Source organism: Scyliorhinus torazame, chromosome 3, assembly GCF_047496885.1.
Source record: "Scyliorhinus torazame isolate Kashiwa2021f chromosome 3, sScyTor2.1, whole genome shotgun sequence".
Taxonomy (NCBI): domain Eukaryota; kingdom Metazoa; phylum Chordata; class Chondrichthyes; order Carcharhiniformes; family Scyliorhinidae; genus Scyliorhinus; species Scyliorhinus torazame.
In genome coordinates, this window is record NC_092709.1 from 262,450,600 (window position 1) to 262,466,183 (window position 15,584).

General features: G+C 47.4%; 1 protein-coding gene across 2 annotated transcripts in view; it reads left to right on the plus strand.

Moving 5' to 3' along the window:
• Positions 1-15,584, plus strand: part of rgp1 (GP1 homolog, RAB6A GEF complex partner 1) — a 42,854-nt gene that overhangs the window by 23,324 nt on the left and 3,946 nt on the right. For both annotated transcript variants that reach the window (XM_072497183.1, XM_072497182.1), the window contains exons 6-7: positions 1,885-2,012; positions 7,970-8,147. In XM_072497183.1, the coding sequence (XP_072353284.1) occupies positions 1,885-2,012; positions 7,970-8,147 (306 nt within the window). The remainder of the gene's footprint in view (positions 1-1,884; positions 2,013-7,969; positions 8,148-15,584) is intronic.

Genomic DNA, 15,584 nt, shown 5'->3' on the forward strand with positions numbered 1-15,584 from the left:
ACCACAAGGATCTGTTCTGGGGCCGTTGCTGTTTGTCATTTTTATCAATGACCTAGAGGAAGGCGCAGAAGGGTGGGTGAGTAAATTTGCAGACGATACTAAAGTCGGTGGTGTTGTCGATAGTGTGGAAGGATGTAGCAGGTTACAGAGGGATATAGATAAGCTGCAGAGCTGGGCTGAGAGGTGGCAAATGGAGTTTAATGTAGAGAAGTGTGAGGTGATTCACTTTGGAAGGAATAACAGGAATGCGGAATATTTGGCTAATGGTAAAGTTCTTGAAAGTGTGGCTGAGCAGAGGGATCTAGGTGTCCATGTACATAGATCCCTGAAAGTTGCCACCCAGGATGATGGGGTTGTGAAGAAGGCCTATGGAGTGTTGGCCTTTATTGGTAGAGGGATTGAGTTCCGGAGTCGGGAGGTCATGTTGCAGCTGTACAGAACTCTGGTCCGGCCGCATTTGGAGTATTGCGTACAGTTCTGGTCACCGCATTATAGGAAGGACGTGGAGGCTTTGGAGCGGGTGCAGAGGAGATTTACCAGGATGTTGCCTGGTATGGAGGGAAAATCTTATGAGGAAAGGCTGACGGACTTGAGGTTGTTTTCGTTGGAGAGAAGAAGGTTAAGAGGAGACTTAATAGAGGCATACAAAATGATCAGGGGGTTGGATAGGGTGGACAGTGAGAGCCTTCTCCCGCGGATGGATATGGCTGGCACGAGGGGACATAACTTTAAACTGAGGGGTAATAGATATAGGACAGAGGTCAGAGGTAGGTTCTTTACGCAAAGAGTAGTGAGGCCGTGGAATGCCCTACCTGCTACAGTAGTGAACTCGCCAACATTGAGGGCATTTAAAAGTTTATTGGATAAACATATGGATGATAATGGCATAGTGTAGGTTAGATGGCTTTTGTTTCGGTGCAACATCGTGGGCCGAAGGGCCTGTACTGCGCTGTATTGTTCTATGTTCTATGTTACTTTGATCTGACACATTAACTCTGTTTCTCTCCAAGGATGCTGCCAGATCTTCTAAGCATTTCTAGTGGGGTTTTTTTTGTTTTTATCCAACACATTTTCATAAAAGCACATACTGTGTTTAAGAAAATTACTCTGTTAGAAATTATTAGTGATAAAACTTCTGTTAGCATGTTTACTGTTTGTCTTTTAATTTCTATGAATTAACGTATATGTTCCGTATTAGTTTACTCTAATATTTGGGAACAAATACGTAGTGGCTATGTTACTTAACTCGTAATCTAAATGCCTGGTCTAATGGTCCCGAGGTCTGAGTTCAAATCCCACCACGACAGCTGGGGAATTTCATTTTAATCAAATAAAATCAGGAATAAACAACTAGAATCATTGTCGGTGGTCATGAAAATACTGGCTTGTTCCAAAATCTAAGTAATGTTCTTTTGGTAAGGAAATCCTTACCCAGGCTGGCCCATATGTCACTCCAGACCCACAACAATTTAACTTTTAACTGCCCTCTGAAATGCCTTAAAAATCCACTCAGTTGTATTCAAGAAGAAGGGGCACCACTTTCTCGACCCCAATTAAAGATGAGCAATAAATAATGGCCTTAACATTGCCCACATACCATGAATCAATTTAAAAAATGATAATTATCATGCAGTTGGGGAGATGCAGTTGGTCTATTAAGCACTGAACTATGAGATTTGTGGGACAAACTATATTTTTTAATACTCTAAATATACATTCTACAGAACTTGAAAAGGGGTGGGGAGACCATGAATCTTTGTATTGACCAAACATTCGTGAAGCAATATTAAATGAACAAGATTTCAGAATCTACATGAATTATAGTAATATTGTGCTTCTGCTTAAAAAATACTTTGATTAATATTGTTTTGATATTCTATTTAGATTTGTATAACATTACTAATATCCGTGGGAAGGTTGGGAAATTTTGCATCTTCAAAACCATCTATAAAATTGGAGAGGATGTAGTCGGCACATTTGATTTCTCCGAAGGAGATATTCCATGTTTGCAGGTCAGTATATTTTGTACTTGCTAGGCTTGGTAATTTAACCGTATACTACAGATTTGTGATCCATCGTTGTAAAACTATTTTGATAATTGCCTTGTTGCCGAGAGTGAGGCTAAAACAGCTAATAAAAATTCAAATATGTTTGTCTCAGAGCTATTTACTGGCCAGTTAGACAAAGGTATTTGATTCCTGGTCTGTACTAATGATGGGTTATGGGGAGAAGGCAGGAGAATGGGGATTTGATTGCATTGGCGCGAGAGTGGGGAGTTAACTTTTTATTGCGTTAATGGGACGTGGGCATCACTGGTTAGGCCAGCATTTATTACCCATTCCTAATTGCCTTTGAGAAGGTGGGGATGTGCTTCTTTCTTGAACCGCTGCAGCTCATGTTTTAGTAAGCTCAGAGAAGGAGGCAAAAGAGGGGGAGGTGTGGCGCTGCTAGTCAAGAGCAGTATTACGGTGGCGGAGAGGATGCTAGATGGGGACTCTTCTTCCGAGGTAGTATTGGCTGAAGTTAGAAACAGGAAAGGAGAGGTCACCCTGTTGGGAGTTTTTTATAGGCCTCCTAATAGTTCTAGGGATGTAGACGAAAGGATGGCGAAGATGATTCTGGATATGAGCGAAAGTAACAGGGTAGTTATTATGGGAGACTTTAACTTTCCAAATATTGACTGGAAAATATATAGTTCGAGTACAATAGATGGGTCGTTTTTTGTACAGTGTGTGCAGGAGGGTTTCCTGAAACAATATGTTGACAGGCCAACAAGAGGCGAGGCCACGTTGGATTTGGTTTTGGGTAATGAACCAGGCCAGGTGTTGGATTTGGAGGTAGGAGAGCACTTTGGGGACAGTGACCACAATTCGGTGACGTTTACGTTAATGATGGAAAGGGATAAGTATACACCGCAGGGCAAGAGTTATAGCTGGGGGAAGGGCAATTATGATGCCATTAGACGTGACTTGGGGGGGATAAGGTGGAGAAGTAGGCTGCAAGTGTTGGGCACACTGGATAAGTGGGGCTTGTTCAAGGATCAGCTACTGCGTGTTCTTGATAAGTATGTACCGGTCAGACAGGGAGGAAGGCGTCGAGCGAGGGAACCGTGGTTTACCAAGGAAGTGGAATCTCTTGTTAAGAGGAAGAAGGAGGCCTATGTGAAGATGAAGTGTGAAGTTTCGGTTGGGGCGATGGATAGTTACAAGGTAGCGAGGAAGGATCTAAAGAGAGAGCTAAGACGAGCAAGGAGGGGACATGAGAAGTATTTGGCAGGAAGGATCAAGGAAAACCCAAAAGCTTTCTATAGGTATGTCAGGAATAAGCGAATGACTAGGGAAAGAGTAGGACCAGTCAAGGACAGGGATGGGAAATTGTGTGTGGAGTCTGAAGAGATAGGCGAGATACTAAATGAATATTTTTCGTCAGTATTCACTCAGGAAAAAGATAATGTTGTGGAGGAGAATGCTGAGCCCCAGGCTAATAGAATAGATGGCATTGAGGTACGTAGGGAAGAGGTGTTGGCAATTCTGGACAGGCTGAAAATAGATAAGTCCCCGGGACCTGATGGGATTTATCCTAGGATTCTATGGGAGGCCAGGGAAGAGATTGCTGGACCTTTGGCTTTGATTTTTATGTCATCATTGGCTACAGGAATAGTGCCAGAGGACTGGAGGACAGCAAATGTGGTCCCTTTGTTCAAAAAGGGGAGCAGAGACAACCCCGGCAACTATAGACCGGTGAGCCTCACGTCTGTAGTGGGTAAAGTCTTGGAGGGGATTATAAGAGACAAGATTTATAATCATCTAGATAGGAATAATATGATCAGGGATAGTCAGCATGGCTTTGTGAAGGGTAGGTCATGCCTCACAAACCTTATTGAGTTCTTTGAGAAGGTGACTGAACAGGTAGACGAGGGTAGAGCAGTTGATGTGGTGTATATGGATTTCAGCAAAGCGTTTGATAAGGTTCCCCACGGTAGGCTATTGCAAAAAATACGGAGGCTGGGGATTGAGGGTGATTTAGAGATGTGGATCAGAAATTGGCTAGCTGAAAGAAGACAGAGGGTGGTGGTTGATGGGAAATGTTCAGAATGGAGTACAGTCACAAGTGGAGTACCACAAGGATCTGTTCTGGGGCCGTTGCTGTTTGTCATTTTTATCAATGACCTAGAGGAAGGCGCAGAAGGGTGGGTGAGTAAATTTGCAGACGATACTAAAGTCGGTGGTGTTGTCGATAGTGTGGAAGGATGTAGCAGGTTACAGAGGGATATAGATAAGCTGCAGAGCTGGGCTGAGAGGTGGCAAATGGAGTTTAATGTAGAGAAGTGTGAGGTGATTCACTTTGGAAGGAATAACAGGAATGCGGAATATTTGGCTAATGGTAAAGTTCTTGAAAGTGTGGCTGAGCAGAGGGATCTAGGTGTCCATGTACATAGATCCCTGAAAGTTGCCACCCAGGTTGATGGGGTTGTGAAGAAGGCCTATGGAGTGTTGGCCTTTATTGGTAGAGGGATTGAGTTCCGGAGTCGGGAGGTCATGTTGCAGCTGTACAGAACTCTGGTCCGGCCGCATTTGGAGTATTGCGTACAGTTCTGGTCACCGCATTATAGGAAGGACGTGGAGGCTTTGGAGCGGGTGCAGAGGAGATTTACCAGGATGTTGCCTGGTATGGAGGGAAAATCTTATGAGGAAAGGCTGACGGACTTGAGGCTGTTTTCGTTGGAGAGAAGAAGGTTAAGAGGAGACTTAATAGAGGCATACAAAATGATCAGGGGGTTGGATAGGGTGGACAGTGAGAGCCTTCTCCCGCGGATGGATATGGCTGGCACGAGGGGACATAACTTTAAACTGAGGGGTAATAGATATAGGACAGAGGTCAGAGGTAGGTTCTTTACGCAAAGAGTAGTGAGGCCGTGGAATGCCCTACCTGCTACAGTAGTGAACTCGCCAACATTGAGGGCATTTAAAAGTTTATTGGATAAACATATGGATGATAATGGCATAGTGTAGGTTAGATGGCTTTTGTTTCGGTGCAACATCGTGGGCCGAAGGGCCTGTACTGCGCTGTATTGTTCTATGTTCTATGTTCTACGTTCTATGTGTTGTAGGTACTTCCCCAGTGCTGTTAGTAAAGGCGTTCCAGGATTTTCACCCAGAAACAGTGAAGGAACGGCAATATATTCCCAAGTTAGGATAGTGTGTGACTTTGAGGGAAACTTGCAGGTGGTGGTGTTCCCATGCCTTGTCTTTTTTGGTCATTGATTTGGAAAGTGCTGTCAAATGAGCCTTGATGAGTTGCTGCACTGCATCTTGTAAATTGTGCAAACTGCTGTCACTGAGCGTCGGTGGTGGGGGAAGTGAATACTGGGGTGGATGGTGTGTCAAGCAATCAAGTTGCTTTGTCCTGGATGGTATCCAGTTTCTTGAGTGTTGCTGGAGCTGGACTCACACCGGTAAATGGAGAGCATTCCGTCACACTTTTTGACTTGTGCTTGTAGATGGTGGACAGGCTTTGGAGAGTCAGGAGATGAGTTACTCACGGCAGAACTCCGAGCCTCTGACCTGTCGTTAGAGCCATGGTATTTATATCACTGGTCCAGTTTAATGTCTGGTCAATGATAACGCCAAGGATGTTGATAGTTAATAAGACCATAAGATGTAGGAGCAGAATTAGGCCATCGGCCCATTGAGTCTACTCTTCCATTCAATCATGGCTGATATGTTTCTCATCCCCATTCTCCTGCCTTCTTCCCGTAACCCCATATCCCCTTCTTAATCAAGAATAATTAATGGTTCAGCAATGTAAACCATTGAATGTCAATGGGCAATGGTTAGATTCTCTGATCATAGAATCCCTACAGTGCAGAAGAAGGCCATTCGGCCCATCAGGTCTGCACCGACCCTCCGAAGGAACATCCACCCAGGCCGGCCCCCAGCCCTATCCCCGTAGCCCCACCTAACCTTTTTGGACACTAAGGGGCAATTTAGCATGGCCAATCCTCCTAGCTTGCACATCTTTGGACTGTGGGAGCAAACCAGAGCACCTGGGGGAAACCCAAGCATGTTAGAGATGGTCACTGCCTGACACTTGTGTGGCATGAATGTTACTTCCCATATGTCAGCCCAAGCCTTGAAAGTGTCTAGGTCTTGCTGTAAAAGGGCACTGACTACCTGAGTATCTGAGGAGTCACATGGTGCTCAACATTGTGCAATCATCCACATGTGGTACACTTCTAAACTATGATGGAGGGAAAGTCGCTGATTAAGGAGCTGAAGATGGTTGGGCCTAGGGCACTATCCTGAGGAGCTCCTGCAGCAATGTCCTTGGTCTGAGACGATTGACCTCCATCAATTACAACCACCTTCCTTTGCTGGGCTCATTGATGTCACACTTGGTCAAATGCTGCCTTGATGTCAAGGGCACTCACTCCCACCTCACCTCTGGAGTTCAGCTCTTTTGTCCATTTTTGGATCAAGGCTGTAATGAGGTCAGGAGCAGGGTGGCCCTGGTGAAACTCAAACTTATTGTTAATGAGCAGGTTATTGCTTATTAAATGCCACATGATAGCACTGTCAACAACATTTTCCATCACTTTTCTGATGATTGAGAGTAGACTGACGAGACGGTAATTGGCTGGGTTGGATTTGTCCTGCTTTTTTTTTTTGTGGACCGGACATATCTGGACAATTTTCCAGATCGTTGAGTAGATGCCAGTGTTGTAACTGTACTGGGCCGGCTTGGCTAGGGATTTGGTTAGTTCTGTAAGTCTTCAGTACTGTTGCCAGGGCCCATACCCTTTGCGGTATCCAGTGCCTTCAGCCATTTCTTGATATCACGTGGAGTAAATTCAATTGGCTGAAGACTGGCATCTGTGAGACTGGGGACCTTCGGAGATGGGTGAAATGGATCACTCACTCGACACTTCCGACTGAAGGTTGTTGCGAAGGCTTCAGCCTTGTCTTTTGCAAAGGTGTGCTGGGCTCCTGCATCATTGAGGATGGGGATATTTGTGGAGCCTCTTCCTGCAGTGAGTTGTTTAATCATCCACTACCATTCACGGCTGGATGTGGACAGACTGCAGAACTTAGATGCAATCTTTTGGTTGTGGAATCGCTTTGTTCTATCGCATGCTGCTTCTCTTTGGCACACAAATAATCCTGTGTTGTAGCTTCACCAGATTGACACCTTTTTAGGTATGCCTGGTGCTGCTCCTGGCATGCCCTCCTGCACTCTTCATTAACCTAAGGTTGATCCCCTGACTTGGTGGTAATGGTAGAGTGGGGGATGTGCCAGGCCATGAGGCTACAGATTGTGGTCGAGTACAATTCTGTTGCTGCTGATGGCCCACAGCACCTCATGGATGCCTAGTTTTGAGTTCCTAGACCTGTTCAAAATCTTTCCCATTTAGCACAGTGGTAGTGCCACACAACGCGATGGAGGGTGGCCTGAAGGTAAAAACGGGGTGATTACAATTTGCATTAGCACTCCTGGGACAAAGGAGGAGGAGAGAAGAGAAAATTATTAGTCATTGTTAATCCCCTTTGTTTCTCATCATTGTCCAATGCTCTTTTTTGAAATATGTCCAGAGATGTTTGCTGAAGGTGGGTTTAAGATCCACTGTCATGTCTCCATGCCTGAACTTGGAGTATTCGGTCACTTGATAAAGATATTCATGAAATGTCAGCACCCCTGACACAGTGCCTCACGTAGGATTTGTATCTTCAGGATAAATTTATGTAGTTCTTTAGTTGGAGAGATGCTGCTAGTTCAAAGCATGAAGCTGATGCTTCTCATGAATGTGGACAGAAGTTAATCCAAATGTATTATCAGATTCCATTTGATAAATAAACCTTATTTGTCAGTTTTCAATGTGGAACATAGTCATTAACGATGGGAATTAAAATTTAAACAATTATTTGAGTTTAGATTTAGCCACTAATTTGAGTGCCAGTATTCTTATTTGCAGTTCTCAGTGTCGTTACAAACTGAGGAGCATGTACAAGAGGAGTACCAGAGAAAACCAAGGCAACCTCTTTCCCTTAGTACGCATGCTCGACACCAGGAGTCATGTTTGCACACTGCCAAGACTCACTTCAGTTTACCTATTCCACTTAGCGCCACACCTAGTTTCATCACCAGTGTAGGTAAGTGTGTACCATTTATTTTATTTGTGTGGTTATATGGTATATATATTATAGTATTTTGTGTATTTAAGTAAATCTACATTTCTCTGCTGAAAAATAAATCAAATAGTTATGTTCATCAGGAGCATTGCAAGTTAACAAGTAACCATGACAGCTCTTGCTCACACAGCCGGTCTTCTCCCTTCAAACAGTGATTAGATAATTCAATCAATTTTGGTTTCTGGTCCCTTGAAATGCAAGTTACTAGGGCTTATTACAACTGTATAATTAAATAACATTAATCCAATGCCATGTCATCGGCACACACCATGACGGGCCAACTGCAATGTTTGTCATTCGATCCTCTGCATCATAACATCATAATATTAAACCAATTGTTAAAAACTTATTTACAATTTTAAACAACTAAACTAATCAATTAATCAGATTTTTTTTTTTTTTAAAAGAGTATCCAAATTTTTTCCCAATTAAGGAACAATTTAGCATGGTCAATCCACCTAGCCTGCACATCTTTGGGTTGTAGGGATGAGACCCAGGCAAACACTGGGAGAATGTGCGAACTTCACACGGACAGTGACCTGGGGCCGGGATCGAACCCAGGTCCTCAGTGCCATGAGGCAGCAGTGCTAGCCACCGTGCTGCTCGCAATTAATCAGATCTAGGGGATGAAATTAAAATTATATAACGAGGGGTAGTAACGCTAAAAGGTTCTGACATTTTCAGGAAATTAAAATCTTCCCTCCCAATAAGACAAAGTGATAAGGTGAGTAGCTGACGAACCTTTAGTTATTAAAGTAATAAGTTCAGTAGTCCCGAATAAAAAGAAGCATGGAGAGACAGCTCAAACCTGTGGAGTGCACACCCCTTTCCATGTGGGAATTCCAGGACCATTCACGTGCTCTGGACAAGGAAGTGTCATCAGCTACAGCTGCTTGAGCTACGATTTTGGTGAATGAGCAGAACCTGGCATCACTATCATTTGCATGAGGTTGAGAGATTTGTGTATAGCATGAGGTCATAGATGTGGTTATTCCACAGCTTTAAGATATGCGGGCAGTATGTAGTATTCAATTCTGAGAGTGATGGTTCTTCTGCAGCCAAACCAAAGTCCATGGTACCATGGATAGCTGGGTTGTACAGGGGAAGCAGGAGGAAGATTGGAAAATCAACAGTGATAGGGGATTTGATTGTCAGATTGGTGTTTCTGTAGCTGCAGATGTGAATCCAGGATGGTATGTTGCCCACTAGGTGTCAGTGTCACCCTTGAGTGGTTGCAGAACACTGAAGGAGAATGTGAACAGTCAGCCTCGTGATCCACATTTGTTCCAATAACGTAGTTAGAAAGAAGGATAAGTTCCTGCAGGCAGAGTTTAGCGAGATGGGAAAGAAACTAACAGGCGTGATCTTGAAGGTAGTACTTGCCAAATTACTCTCCGTATCACATACTAGTGAACATAGAAATAGGATAATAGAGCTAACTGTGTGGCACAGGAGGGAGGGTTTTAGATTTCTGGGACATTGGGACCTATTCTGGTGGCATTGGGATCTGTACAGGGCAGACTGGTGTCACCTGAACAAAGATGAGATAGTATCCTGTGGGATGATTCTCTCGTACTATTGCAGAGAGTTTAAACTAACTTGGTAGGAGGAGGGGAGCCAGGAAATATTAGCAAAGAAAGTGGGAATTCAGAGAGATCGCACTAAGTATGAGGTGGGGTCAGAGTAAGAGGGAATATAATACGGTCTAAATTAAATTTACTTTGCTTATGTGTGGAGTGATAAATCAGGTTGGTGAGCTGCAGGCACAGATACCCACATGGGAATATGATATTGTGGTGATGATGGAGACCTGATTCAAAAAAGGGTAGGTCTTGGTACTAAATATTTCTGGCTAGGAGGTGTTCAGGCAAGGTCAAGAGATGCAGGAAGTATGTTAAGCCTGTATAAAACCCTAGTTCAGCCTCGACAGCAGTATTATGTCCAAGTATCTAAGGACGGATGTGCTGGCCTTGGAGAGGGTCCAGAGGAAGTTCACAAGAATGATCCCTGGAATTAAGGAATTGTCATATAAGGAGCTGTTGAGGACTCTGGGTTTGTACTCGATGGAGTTTATAAGGATGAGGGGGGATCTCATTGAAACTTACAGGATACTGAGAGGTGAAGGTAGAGTGAATATCATAGAATTTACAGTGCAGAAGGAGGCCATTTGGCCCATCGAGTCTGCACCGGCTCTTGGAAAGAGCACCCTACCCAAGGTCAACACCTCCACCCTATCCCCATAACCCAGTAACCCCACCCAACACTAAGGGCAATTTTGGACACTAAGGGCAATTTATTATGGCCAACCCACCTAACCTGCACATCTTTGGACTGTGGGAGGAAACCGGAGCACCCGGAGGAAACCCACGCACACACGGGGAGGATGTGCAGACTCCGCACAGTGACCCAAGCCGGAATCGAACCTGGGACCCTGGAGCTGTGAAGCAATTGTGCTATCCACAATGCTACCGCGCTGCCCCACGATATATGGAATATGGAAAGGATCTTTCCACCAGTAGGAGAAACTAAAACCTGAGGGCACAGCCTCAGACTGAATGGATGATCCTTTAAAACAGTGATGATAAGGAATTTCTTCAGCCAGTGGGTGGTGAATCTGTGGAACTCTTTGCCACAAAAGACTGTGGAGGCCAAATCAGAGTGTCTTTAAGACAGAGGTAGATAGGTTCTTGATGAATAAAAGGATCAGGGGTTATGGGGAGAAGGCAGGAGAATGGGTATGAGAAACATATCAGCCATGATTGAATGGTGCAGACTCGATGGGCCGAAGGGCCTAATTCTGCTCCTATGTCTTATGGTCGAACCATACTTTAAGATGCAAAAGAAGGCATTAGCGAAGGTGCAGAAAAAATTCACAAGAATGGTTCCAAGGATGAATAGCCTCAGCTACATAGATTCAAAAAGCTGGAATTGTTATCCTTAAAGAAGATTAAAAGGAGACTTGATAGAGATATTTAAAATCAATAGGAGACTTGACAGAATGGATAGGGAGAAATCTGTTCCCATCAGCAGAAGGGTCAAGAACCAGAGGACACCAATTAAAGATAACTAGGAAAAGAAGCAATGGTGACAGAAAGAAAAACCTTTTTCATAACAGTACGTGGTGAGGATTCAGAATGCACTGTCAGACAGTGTGGTGAAGCAGATTCATTTGTGGCTTTCTGAAGAGAATTGGATAATTATCAGAAGTGAAAATATTTGCACGGCTACTGGAAAAGGTGGGGAGAGGTGAGTTACTCTTGCAGAGAACTGCCACAAACGTGTAACCATTCTACATTTCTATAAAGCTCTATCCTGGATCTTGCAAATTGAATACTGCATAAGATTTCAAATACATGTTCCACTTCCTAATTTTCTTCCCTTCTTTGGAGGGTAATGCTGATCCATACTGACATGATCACTGGGAGCCCGCAGGACCAGACCACTTATCCAAGTAGAAATTCCATGAGCGAAGAAGTGGATGCGTGTTCAGATTCTGATTTTCACACTCCTCTTTTGTGGAGCTTGTTCATTAGTGATCAAAAACAAGAATTGACACTATTCCACTTATCCTCCCACAGTCTGCCTGTTGGTATGTGAACCAGGGCAATGCGGTCAATTGTAGCACCTATATTTCTGTCCTGATTGAGATCAGATAATTCAAAACAAACCATGATTGAACTTGTAACTATTCTGATGTGTATTGTTTAATTTTACACAAGGGACGACTTCCGGTTGCGGCTATGCGGAGCTAAGTCGCACGTTCGGCAGCTCCCGCTAAAAATTGACTTTTGGGCTCTTTTTAGGGCCCGTAACGGCGCTTGTTCGACGTTTCCCGGTGTGGGAATGGGACAGCAACATTCCCCCGATAGTGTATGGATTGGACCAGGAGTGGGGCGATTATATTTATAAAAAAAAAAAAGTGGCATTGAAGCAAAGAAAGGTGCGAGGGAGGAGAACCAAGATGGCGGCGGGCGGAGACCAGGCAGCGTGGAGGCAGTGGGTGCAAGAGCAGCAGGAGCTTCTCCAGGGCAGGTGTTTCACTCTGGTTTGGATGCAAAAATTCAGGGGGTGGCGATCTTAGTGGGGAAGAGAGTGTCATTCGAGGCGTCGAGCATTGTGGCAGACAGTGGCGGTAGGTATGTGATGGTAAGTGGCAAGCTGCAGGGGGAGCGGGTGGTGTTGGTACATGTATATGCCCCGAATTGGGATGATGCGGGGTTCATGCGGCATATGCTGGGCCGGATTCCGGACCTGGAGACAGGGGGCCTGATAATGGGGGGAGATTTCAACACTGTGCTGGACCCGGCATTGGATCGCTCTAGGTCTAGGACGGGCAGGAGGCCGGCGGCAGCCAAGGTGCTGAGGGGGTTCATGGACCAGATGGGAGGGGTGGATCCGTGGAGGTTTGCGAGGCCGGGGGCCAGGGAATTTTCATTCTTCTCCCATGTCCACAAGGCCTACTCCCGGATTGACGTTTTTGTCACGAGCAGGTCGCTGATTCCGGGGGTGGAGGATACGGAGCACTCGGCGATAGGCATTTCTGGTCATGCTCCGCACTGGGTGGACCTCGAGTTGGGGGAGGAGAGGGACCAGCGCCCGCTGTGGCGCCTAGAGATGGGGTTGCTGGCGGACGAGGAGGTGAGCGGTCGGGTCCGGAAGTGTATAGAAAGGTACCTGGAGGCTAATGACAATGGGGAGGTGCAAGTAGGGGTGGTCTGGGAGGCGCTGAAGGCGGTGGTCAGAGGAGAGCTGATCTCCATTAGGGCACACAAGGAGAGGGGGAGAGGAGAGAGAAGGAGAACTTTGTGGGGGAGATGGTGAGGGTGGATAGGAGGTTCGCGGAGGCCCCGGAGGAGGGATTGCTTAGGGAGCGGCGTAGCCTCCAGGTTGAGTTTGATTTGTCGACCACCAGGAAGGCGGAAGGTGCAGGGGGCGGTATATGAATACGGAGAAAAGGCGAGCCGGATGCTGGCGCACCAGCTTTGGAGGCGCGAGGCAGCTAGGGAGATCGGGGGAGTTAGGGATGGAGGAGGGAACACGGTGCGAAGTGCGGTGGGTATCAATGGGGTCTTCAGGGATTTCTACGAGGAACTGTACCGGTCTGAGCCCCCACTGGAAGAGGGAGGGATGGTTCGCTTCCTGGACCGGCTGAGGTTTCCGAGGGTGGAGGAGGGGCAGGTGGCGGGGTTGGGGGCGCCGGTTGGGTTGGAGGAGTTGGTCAAAGGGATAGGGAACATGTAGGTGGGGAAAGCACCGGGGCCGGATGGGTTCCCGGTTAAATTTTACAAGAAGTATGCGGACCTGCTGGGCCCGCTGTTGGTAAGGACCTTCAACAAGGCAAGGGAAGGGGGGGGCTCTGCCCCCGACGAGGTCTAGAGCGCTGATTTCCCTGATCCTGAAGCGGGACAAGGATCCCCTACAGTGTGGGTCAGATAGGCCGGTCTCACTCTTAATTGTAGATGCAAAGTTGCTGGCAAAGATTTTGGCCAAGAGGATAGAGGACTGTGTGCTGCAGGTCATACACGAGGATCAGACGGGGTTTGTGAAAGGGAGGCAGTTGAATACTAATGTATGGAGGCTCTTGAATGTTATAATGATGCCGGCGATGGAAGGGGAGGCGGAGATAGTGGTGGCGATGGATGCGGAGAAGGCCTTTGATAGGATGGAGAGGGGGTAACTGTGGGAGGTGTTGAAAAGGTTCAGGGGAGGGGAGGGGAGGGCTTCGTCAGGTGTGTGAGGCTGCTGTATGTGGCCACGAACAGAAGGAGGTCAGAGTATTTCCGGCTATACCGGGGGACGAGGCAGGGGTGTCTCCTGTCTCCCCTGCTCTTTGCGCTGGCGATTGAACCCCTGGCCATGGCGTCGAGGAACTGGAGGGGGCTGGGGCTTGGGGGGAGGAGGAGCATCGGGTGTCGCTCTATGCAGATGATTTGCTGCTATATGTGGCGGACCCGGTGGGGGGAATGCCGGAGGTGATGAGGATTCATAGGGAGTTTGGAGATTTCTCTGGGTAGAAGCTTAATATGGGGAAGAGCGAGTTGTTCGTAGTGCACCCGGGGGACCAGGAGAGGGGGATTGGTGAGCTCCCGCTAAAAAGAGCGGAGAGGAGTTTCAGGTACCTGGGTGTCCAGGTGGCTAGGAACTGGGGGCCCTTACATAAGCTTAACTTCACGAGGCTGGTGGAGCAGATGGAGGAGGAGTTTAAGAGGTGGGACGTGCTGCCACTCTCCCTGGCGGGTAGAGTTCAGTCAGTTAAAATGACGGTGCTCCCGAGGTTTTTGTTCCGGTTCCAATGCCTCCCCATTCTGATCCCTAGGGCCGCCTTCAGGCGGGTTAACAGGAGCATTGAGGTTTGTGTGGGCGCAGATGTCCCCGAGGGTGAGAAGGGTGTTCCTGGAACGGTGCAGGGATGGGGGTTGGCGCTGCCTATCCTCTGTGGGTACTATTGGGCCGCCAACGTGGCGATGGTGCGTAAGTGGGTGACGGAAGGGGATGAGGCGGCATGGAAGAGGCTGGAGATAGCGTCCTGTGTGGGCATGAACCTGGAGGCGCTGGTAACGGCGCCGCTGCCGCTTCCTCCAACGAGGTATACCACGAGCCCGGTGGTGGCGGCTACCCTCAAAATTTTGGGGGCAATGGAGACATCACAGGGGGGAGGTGAGGGCCTCGGTGTGGTCTCCGATTCGGCGCAACCACCGGTTTGTCCCGGGGAGGATGGACGGTACAGGGTAGGTATTAGAAGGATGGGGCACCTGTTTGTGGACGGGAAGTTCGCGAGCCTGGATGAGCTGGAGGAGAAGATCGGGCTCCCCCCGGGGAACGCCTTCAGATATATGCAGTAAGGGCGTTTGTTCGGCGGCAGGTGGTGGAGTTCCCACTGTTGCTGCCGTGCGGGGTCCAGGACAGGGTGCTGTCGGGGGTGTGGGTTGGAGAGGGAAGGATCTCTGCAACATATCAGGTGATGCAGGAGGAGGAGGAGGCCTCAGTGGAGGAGCTAAAGGGTAAGTGGGAGGAGGAGTTGGGTGAGGAGATTGGCGAGGGGATGTGGGCGGATGACCTGGGGAGGGTGAACTCTTCCTCCTCTTGCGCGAGGCTGAGCCTCATACAATTTAAGGTGCTGCATGGGGCTCACATGACTGGGGCACGGATAAGCCGGTTCTTTGGGTGCGAGGACAGGTGTGTTAGGTGCTCAGGGAGCCCAGCAAATCACACCCACATGTTCTGGGCTTGCCCAGCGCTGGAGGACTTTTGGAAGGGTGTAGCGAGGACGGTGTCGAGGGTGGTAGGTTCCAAGGTCAAGTCGGGCTGGGGGCTCGCAATATTTGGGGTGGCAGAGGAGCCGGGAGTGCAGGAGGCGAAAGAAGCCGGTATTCTGGCCTTTGCGTCCCTGGTAGCCCG